Source organism: Calidris pugnax, unplaced genomic scaffold (assembly GCF_001431845.1).
Source record: "Calidris pugnax isolate Ruff unplaced genomic scaffold, ASM143184v1 scaffold37, whole genome shotgun sequence".
In the NCBI taxonomy this organism is placed as follows: domain Eukaryota; kingdom Metazoa; phylum Chordata; class Aves; order Charadriiformes; family Scolopacidae; genus Calidris; species Calidris pugnax.
In genome coordinates, this window is record NW_015090816.1 from 59001 (window position 1) to 68282 (window position 9282).

At 53.0% G+C, this 9282-nt stretch overlaps 1 protein-coding gene across 1 annotated transcript in view; it reads left to right on the forward strand.

The window, feature by feature from the left end:
* The first annotated feature begins 69 nt into the window (after positions 1–69).
* Positions 70–9282, forward strand: part of LOC106886608 (chromosome unknown open reading frame, human C21orf2) — a 19444-nt gene continuing 10231 nt past the window's right edge. The window contains exon 1 of the mRNA XM_014939692.1: positions 70–170. Within this exon, the coding sequence (XP_014795178.1) occupies positions 70–170 (101 nt within the window). The remainder of the gene's footprint in view (positions 171–9282) is intronic.

The following is a 9282-nucleotide window of genomic DNA, read 5'->3' on the forward strand; positions in this document are numbered from 1 at the left end:
CTCCGCCAACCGGAGAGGGCGCCAGGTCCCGCCTCCCGCCGCCGGCCCTGAGGGGAGTGAGGGGCGGCCATGGCGGCGGGTCCCGGGGGGGTCCGTCTCCCTGTCCCCGGGAGCTGCTCGGTCCCCGGGGATCACAGCCTGAGGAGTGGCCCCTATGAGCCCCGCCGGAGGTGGGCCTGCCTGCCCGGCCGGGGCTGGTTGTGGCCAAGGTTAGGATCCTCTTCTCAATAGAATCACAGAATGGTTTGGGTTGGAAGAGACCTTAAAGACCATCTCATTCCAACCCCCTGCTCTGGGCAGGGACACCTCCCACCAGCCCAGGTTGCTCCAAGCCCCCTCCAACCTGCCCTTGAACCCCTCCAGGGATGGGGCAGCCACAGCTTCTCTGGGCAACCTGGGCCAGGCTCTCACCACCCTCACACCAAACAAGTTCTTCCCCACATCTCAGCTCCATCTCCCCTCTTTCAGTGTCAAACCCTTCCCCCTTATCCTATGGCTCCCCTCCCTGATCCAGAGTCCCTCCCCATCTCTCCTGGAGCCCCTTGAGGGATTGGAAGGGGCTCCAAGGTCTCCCCGGAGCCTTCTCTTCTCCAGGCTGAACCCCCCAACTCTCTCAGCCCCCCCTCCCAGCAGAGGGGCTCCAGCCCTCCCAGCATCTCCGGGGCCTCCTCTGGCCCCGCTCCAACAGCTCCATGTCCTTCTGCTGGTGGTGGCCCCAGAGCTGGAGGCAGCACTGGGTGGGGGGTGTCTCCCCAGAGCGGAGCCGAGGGGCAGAATCCCCCCCTGGCCCTGCTGGCCACGGCGCTGGGGGTGCAGCCCAGGGTGTGGGGGGCTTTCTGGGCTGCCAGAGCACATTGCTGGGGCGTGTGGAGCTTCTCATCCACCAACACCCCCAAGTCCTTCTCCTCAAGGCTGCTCTTCAGCCATTCTCCACCCAACCATCATGGAATCACGGAATTATCAGAGTTGGAAGGGACCTCTAGAGATCAGGCCACATAGGCCGTGAAACATTTTTAAAAAAATCACTGTGATTGCAAGGTCTTTCTTGGAGGAGATGCCCCAAGAGTTGGGGGTGGTTAGTTTAGTGCAGGTTGGATTTGAAGCCTGGGATATTTCTAAAATACCCACGTGAGGGCAGCATGGCTTCACTCAACAGTCATTTCTGCTCAGGGCTTGAAATTGCTTTTTCATAAAACACGTACCACTGCGTCTGCGAGGAGCAACACAAACATCTTTTTCTCCATGGCAGGCACTCAGCCTGTCACTGGCTGTTGTCGTGTTTGCTTTGTTTCACCCTGGCAAGACAAGCAGCAGGAGGAAAGCTGCGTTCTCCCCGAAGCGTCACCGCGGTCCTGTCTGTGCAGGTGTTAAACACGGACACCCCAATGGTGTGGACCACCATGACTTCCAGTACACCCCTCCGGTTTAAGGAAAATACCGACTGATTCAGTGCTGTTGGGGGTTCACCCTCTGTGTGAGGGTCAAAATCTGGGGGCAGAAGGAGACATCACACCCCGTCAGCACACCCCCACGCACAGGTTACCCCCCACTCTGCCGCTGAAGGGTGCCATCCCACTCCACCACGCTCCCGTAACCCTCTGACACGCCAGCAGCAATTATTTTTCCTCACTTACGTGCGTTTTCTGTACAGGGAGAGTTGGGGTGATGCTCTGCACATCCCTCCCTGCATTTGTGCTGTAGATTTTTTAAGCAAATGCCAGGCAGCAGGCTGGTGGCAAACTGCAAAGCGAAGATGGCGATTTGACTGATGGCTTTAAACCACGGTGAGCCACTTGTGTGGCAAGCAGCTTGGCACCCCACATTGCCAGGCTCCTGAAAGGCCCAGGGGAGGACTCCTGCTCCGTTTCTATTAGCTTTGATGCTCATGAGAAGAGACAAGCCGGAGGCGGCATGGCTGCCTTCCTTCACCCTCCCAGCCCCAGAACACAACGATGAATTTATCAGCCAAAGAGGAAGGTGAAGAGTATTTTCGCGGCTTCTGCTGATTTAAAGACACCACAGCTTTTTTTAATGCCCCTTTTCAACAGTTTCATCTCAACGCTTTGCTGGTGTTCATAGCACAGTTAGCGACACATCGCGCCATACAAAGTCCTAGGCAGGGGTGGGAGGATGCAGGCACGGAAACCATCACCATGTTTATCGAATCACCGAGGGCTCAAGCTCAGAAAAATCTGTTTTCCCTCTGTGCTGCTGCTTGTAACAGGAGGGGCAGAGAGAGACATCTGTCACGAGCTGGCGAAGCTGGCTAATCTTCAGGAATGTGACGTTGAAGTTCTGGGTTGTCTTTAGAAACCATAACACTCACCCGAGATGTGCGGCAGAGACTTTTGAGGGAAAGTCGAGGGGATCGAGTGCACCCTCAGTCAGTTCACAGACAACACCAAGTTGGGTGGGAGTGTCAACCTGCTTGAGGGCAGAAAGGCTTTGCAGTGGGATCTGGACAGGCTGGATGGATGGGCTGAGGCCAATGGGATGAGGTTCAATAAGGGTCCTGCACTTGGGTCACACCAACCCCATGGACACTACAGCCTTGGGGCAGAGTGGCTGGAGCTGCCTGGCAGAAAAGGACCTGGGGGTGTTGGTTGCCTGTCGGCTGAACAGGAGCCAGCAGTGTGCCCAGGTGGCCAAGAAGGCCACCAGCATCCTGGCCTGTGTCAGGAACAGTGTGGTGAGCGGGACTCAGGAGGTGATCATCTCCCTGGGCTGGGCACTGGTGAGGCCCCACCTTGAGTGTTGTGTCCAGTTTTGGGCCCCTCATGAAAGACATTGAGATGCTGGAGGAGGTCCAGAGGAGGACAACGGAGCTGGTGAGGGGTCGGGAGAGGAAGTCTCATGAGGAGAGGCTGAGGGAGCTGGGGGTGGTCAGCCTGGAGAAGAGGAGGCTGAGGGGAGACCTTCTCGCTCTCTCCAACTCCCTGAAAGGAGGGTGTAGCCAGGGGGGGTCGGTCTCTTCTCCCAAGTCACAGGTGATGGGACAAGAGGAAATGGCTTCAAGTTCCACCAGGGAAGGTTTAGGATGGATATTAGGAAAAATTTCTTCACAGAAAGGGTGATCATTGGAAGATCATTGGAAGAGGCTGCCCAGGGCGGTGGTGGAGTCACCATCCCTGGAGGTATCTAACAGCCGGGCAGACGTGGTGCTGAGGGTGGTGGTTTGGGCAGCGTGAGGTTAATGATTGGAGATGATGATCCGAAAGGTCCCTTCCAACCCAGACCATCCTATCATTCCATGACTCCGGTTCGAGCAGTGACTGTCCTCTCTGTGCTCGTTTCCCTCTGCTCTTCCAGCGGGCCTGTGAGCCACTGCTCAGGGAAGAAGGTTATTATTCTTATCAGGCTGGGTTCTCCGATCCCCTCCCAGGGATCGTGGCACCGCTCTGGGCAGCTCCAGCCGGGAAGAAGGGCTGCAGCGTGACGGTGCTGGGAGCTCACACCCACACTGCCACTCAAAAGCTGTTTGAGAGACCAAACCATCGCCCTCGGCACCCTAATCCCAGTCCATTAATTAATTTTCCAGCTCCCTAATGTTGTTTCTGGGTGCCCGAGTGAGCAGTGGTGGGCTGTGAGGGAGCAAGAAGAGGCAGAGGGTGAGCGAGGAGCTGGCAGGGGGGCTCTGCAGCTGCAGAGGCGTTGGAATCGGAGCACGCGGCTGGAAAAAACATCTTTGCGTAACTTTCAAAAGTGCGGATTTTTTTTCAGAGGCTGCAACTCAGGAAGCAAATGCCAAGGAGTTAGAAACACCCGGGTGAGCATCGCTATTTGCGTCTCACAGCACAAAGATCTATGTCAAAATAATCATTTTGTGTTAATTCACAGGAGGGGATTTTTCCTTGACTCCCAGACGATAGCGGTTAGTCACTCCAAGCCCATCTTACGTGGTTCATAGTTCTTGCTCAGCAGCCTTACGCAGCACAGGATACAAACCATTCTTTTTTCAGGAGGTTTTACAAGAGCTATTGCATTTGCACCGTGCCCAGCATGTGGAAATTCCACCGGCACTACCTTCGCTAATTTGATACGACAGCTGATCGGGAACAGAAAAATCCCGATGAAAGCACGGTTAAACTCCCTTCACCTCCTCGTACCTCCCTGTGCTCTTCTCCAGATCCTTTTAAAAATGTCATTAAATAAACCTACTTGGTTGCGACTTCAAACTCTAAAGCATTGTGTGCTGGTACTGTGTCTGCAATGATCAATAAACCTTTTTGAAGGATTTCTCTGGGTTTTTTCCCCCTTTTCTTTCTTCCCCAGTACCTGTTATTTTATTCACCCCCACAGAATCACAGAATGATACGGGGTTGGCAGGGACCTCTGGAGATCATCTGCTCCAACCCCCTGCCAGAGCAGGTCCACCCAGAGCAGGTCCCACAGGAACGTGTCCAGGTGGGTTTGAATGTCTCCAGAGAAGGAGACTCCACCACCTCCCTGGGCAGCCTCTTCCAGGTCTCTGCCACCCTCTCAGTGAGGAAGTTCCTCCTCATGTTTAGGTGGAACTTGTTATGTTCAAGTTTGTGCCCATTTCCTCTTGTCCTGTCCCTGGGCACCACTGAAAAAAGCCTGGCCCCATCCTCCTGATACCCACCCCTTAATTTTTCATAGGTGTTGATCAGCTCCCCCCTCAGTCTTCTCCAGACTCAAAAGCCCCAAGTCCCTCAGCTTCTCTTGTAAGAGGGGTGCTCCAGGCCCCTCATCATCTCTGTAGCCTCTGCTGCCCCCTCTCCAGCAGTTCCCTGTCCTTCTTGAACTGGGGAGCCCAAAACTGGACCCAGTACCCCTTTGCAGTAAGTTGATGGCAGTCGGTTCCCTGCTGTGTTTTGGCTCCCTTCGCTCTGCTTCACTAATTCTATGGGTTTAGCGCAAGAAGGTGGTTTCTGACCCACCTGGAGTCTGATGTCCTGCCCACCTACCATGACCAGCTCTGCCAGCACTACTGAAGTCCGGGCTGCAGCAGCACGGCAATGCTGCTGGGACATTTCTGTCTGGGTGTAACAACAGTGTGTAAAAGAAAGGGAAGAAATGCCTGCCCAGGAGGGAAGAGGAGTCTGAAGAAGGAAGCCTTCCACGTTATCTGGTGGCCTTTGCCTCTTCACTCTTCATTTTGTAGTCTGCAGAGTAAATCAAATACCTGTTCTACCCACTTAGCTATGAGGGCAGCAAGCTGCTTCCATGAGATCAGCTTTTAGTAGTCATAGAATCATAGAATGGTTTGGGTTGGAAGGGATCTTAAAGATCATTGAGTTCCAGCCCCCCTGCCCTGGGCAGGGACACCTCCCACCAGACCAGGTTGCTCCAAGCCCCCTCCAACCTGCCCTTGAACCCCTCCAGGGATGGGGCAGCCACAGCTTCTCTGGGCAACCTGGGCCAGGCTCTCACCACCCTCACAATGAAAAATTTCATAATATAATACAGTGATTTGCTCTAGAAATAACTCACGAGTTCTTGATTTAATGCTTTCTATGTTTTAGCTTAGCATGAAAGGGGCGCAATTTTAAGCTATTGTTTACTCAAGTGTCCGGTTTGATTTCCTTTTCCTGTGGACTTATTCTTTAAAAATCACTTTTGTTGGGTTAGATTAGTCTTGGTTGTCGTGAAACCCTTGGTCCTGGCCAGACCACTGGAGCTTCGTGATGTCCCAAGGTGGGTTCAGGAGCACTTCCTGTGGTGTCCATACAGCTCTCCGGTCTAATAGCGCTGGTGCTGGTGTGATCAGAGGGGAAAATCTCTGCTGTTCCTCCTTCTTGGTAGCCCAAGCTTTTCTGGAAATCCAGAGCTCTTCTCCAGAAGCTGCTCTGTCACCTCACACTCCCCTGGAGCACTCATCTCCACCGGCTCCAGCAGTGTGTGGTAAACACCAGTGCTCCTCTTGGGAGCCTACGCAGGTCCATGGTGACATGTCTGTCTCCATGAGGACAGGATTTTATTTTTTTTTTAATGAGGTCTTACCAAACCGTGGAGTTTCCTGCCAGCATCTAAACAGTGATCCCATCTGGTGGTGCTGAGCCCAGGGCAGTGACGCTTGCACAGCAGGAACGTCCTGCCAGTGGAATAGCTGCTGGAGGGCTGCCATGAGCGGAGCATCCTCTGAGCCACAATGTTGTCCGGCTCGCCGTGACGCTGGTTCACGCAACACAGGACTTATTTCTCTTCTAATGCCTGGGAAAACTGCACTTTTGGATGACTCTAGCATCTGAATTTGTGACAATATTTACTTGAGAGCCAGCTGTGGGGTGTGGGTTTCAAGGTCTCAGGGTTTTCAAGTTCTCCAGGTGCGGGGACGAGGAGGAGTGAGACCCGGGTACTTGCCCCAAGCTGCTAACAGGATTATTTCACCCCATGAATGTTCATCTTCAATATAAATTAGAAAGTTTGCTGAGGAGTTCTCTCTCTCTCTCTCTCCCTCGATGGCTGGGATCCTGAGAACTCCTTTCTCCAGTGCTGGAGCCCTGAGCCCTTCCCTCCCTCCCAAATCCGCCGCGCTCACAGGGTCCTACATTGGCTGTCCCTGCGGGGAGTGCACGGCTTCCACGGGATGGGATGGGCTGGAGATAGTCCTTGTGTATTTTATATTGGCATCGGGATCAATATTGATTCTTTAGTGTTATTAATGTTAATTATCTAGTCTTATTCTATTCAATCTGTTTCTGTTTCAACCCTCAGGTTTCCTTGTTTTCTCCCCATTCCCCTTCCGGGGTGGGGAGGGGTCATTGGGTGCATTTAGATAGAATAATATTAGGAAATTAGGATTTCAGGAAAATCCTAATTTCCTAGGAATTTGGAATTTTTAGGAAAATCCTAATTTAGGAAATTAGGATATTAGGAAAAATTTTTTCACTGAAAGGGTTCTCAGACATTGGAATGGGCTGCCCAGGGAGGTGGTTGAGGCCCCATCCCTGGAGGGGTTCAAAAGCCGGGTTGATGTAGTGCTGGGAGGTCTGGTTTAGTGATGATGCTCCTTGTTTGTTGTGTGGGTGTCTATTTTTGTCAGTCAGGTTGACGGTTGGACAAGATGATCTTTAAGGTCCCTTCCAACCTAGAAGATTCTGCGATTCTGTGATTCTGGAGCTGCTGTGGGCCTTACAAGTGATTGTGAGACCCTGCGTGGAGGAGTCACGGATCTCAGAAAACAAAGCTTTCCTGAAATGAGAAAATACATCTAAGCATTACGTGAAGGAAATGGCCTTCCCGGACCCTCCACAAAGCAATTAAATGAGTGATATTAGGTTCGTTATGTAAAACATTGATCTAGAGCTGGAAAGAGAACACGTGGCTACCGTGCAGTGCAGACCAAACTGAAGATACTCTCGATAGGAGCCCAAAAGCACAAAGAGCTTTTCATCCTCTTGCTCTGGTGGAGCTGGGAAGTGAGAACAACCCCCCACTGGGAATTAACGGGAGAGTCGGACCTTCATCACAGACCTTCATCATGGAACTTCATCACGGCTGAGCATGAGACAAGCTGAGAGCCCGGGAAGAGTCAATCTCTGTGCTGGAGCCTTGGAAGATCTGCAGGGCTGTGAGCAAAAGGTGGACCTGCTGGGGGTTGTAGGTGATGATCCTGAGCAGCCTTAGGAGGCCCCGTGGTCCCAGACCTCACTGCTTCTTCAGTTCTTCTCTCCAGGCTGCTCCTTTAATGCACTTCACAAGTCTATATGCATTATTAAAGCTCCCTCTTTTTTAAAAGCCCAGGGAGGAGGTTTGCCTGAGGTTATTATTGATACTACTTGCAATATTAAATTGGGGATTAAAACCTATTTTTTTTAATTAACCTGAACAAAACAATCTTTTGTGCGTGTTTCAGGTGTGGGAGAGGAGAGATGTCAGAGCAGACAGAGGAGGACGTGTCTGTTTAAACTGACTGAACGGCACTTTTGTCGCTGAGGGAAGCCACCCCAGCTGGCCCGCCAACGGACACACACAGGACAGCCAGCAGCTCCCAAAATCCCTTCAGCTGCCTCCAAGCGCTTGTTTATCCAACTCTAAAAAACCTCAGTGCAACACCTGCGCTCTGGCCTCCCAGCACAAGGTCCTGGCTGGTTGTCCGTGGCTGCGAGGGCAGCCCAGTGCCAAAAAAAGAAGAAAATCCAGAGGGACGATCTGCCTCATCCGCCCATCCCACATTTTCCCTGAAAAGCACACACCCATCAATCCCAATAAATGCACCTCTTGGCCCTTCGCTTACCTAAACACCATCAGCACAAACAATTAAACAACCACGGCATTTCTGTTGCTCAATAAGGCAGAAAGGTGTAGAAAAAGCATCAAGGAACTCCCCATTAGTCCCTTATTTTGGACCATAAGCCTTTGAGACCCACACCGCTTCCACAGGCCATTGAATTTCCTCTGTCCCGGTCCCACCACCGAAGCTGAGCGTCAAGACCCCAGAGATACAAACTGAGGCACATCTCTGCTATTTCACCCCAAAATGGGGTGGAGGAAGATTGGCCTTGGGGATCCTGGTGCTGGTGCAGCCAGTGGTGGCACCTGTAGTTCTATATATTAATATATAAGGTGGTGTAGAAATATGTACAGAACATTATTTATGCATACTTTATATAGATACATACACATATAGGAGTACATATAGATATAGGGGTATATATACTCATGTGTAAAGTTAGACATACCATGGAACGATTTGGATGGGAAAGGACCTTAAAGATCATCGAGTTCCACCCCCCTGCCCTGGGCAGGGACACCTCCCACCACACCAGGTTGCTCCAAGCCCCCTCCAACCTGCCCTTGAACCCCTCCAGGGATGGGGCAGCCACAGCTTCTCGGGGCAACCTGGGCCAGGCTCTCACCACCCTCACACCAAACAAGTTCTTCCCCACATCTCATCTCCATCTCCCCTCTTTCAGGGTCAAACCCTTCCCCCTCCTCCTAGGGCTCCCCTCCCTGATCCAGAGTCCCTCCCCATCTCTCCTGGAGCCCCTTGAGGGACTGGAAGGGGCTCCAAGGTCTCCCCGGAGCCTTCTCTTCTCCAGGCTGAACTCCCCCAACTCTCTCAGCCCCCCCTCCCAGCAGAGGGGCTCCAGCCCTCCCAGCATCTCTGGGGCCTCCTCCGGCCCCGCTCCAACAGCTCCATGTCCTTCTGCTGTTGGTGGCCCCAGAGCTGGAGGCAGCACTGGGGGGGTGTCTCCCCAGAGCGGAGCAGAGGGGCAGAATCCCCCCCAGGCCCTGCTGGCCACGGGGCTGGAGATGCAGCCTCAGGCCGCGAGCCATCCGTCCCCCACGCTTCCTCCGCGTGTCTCCCGTTGAGGC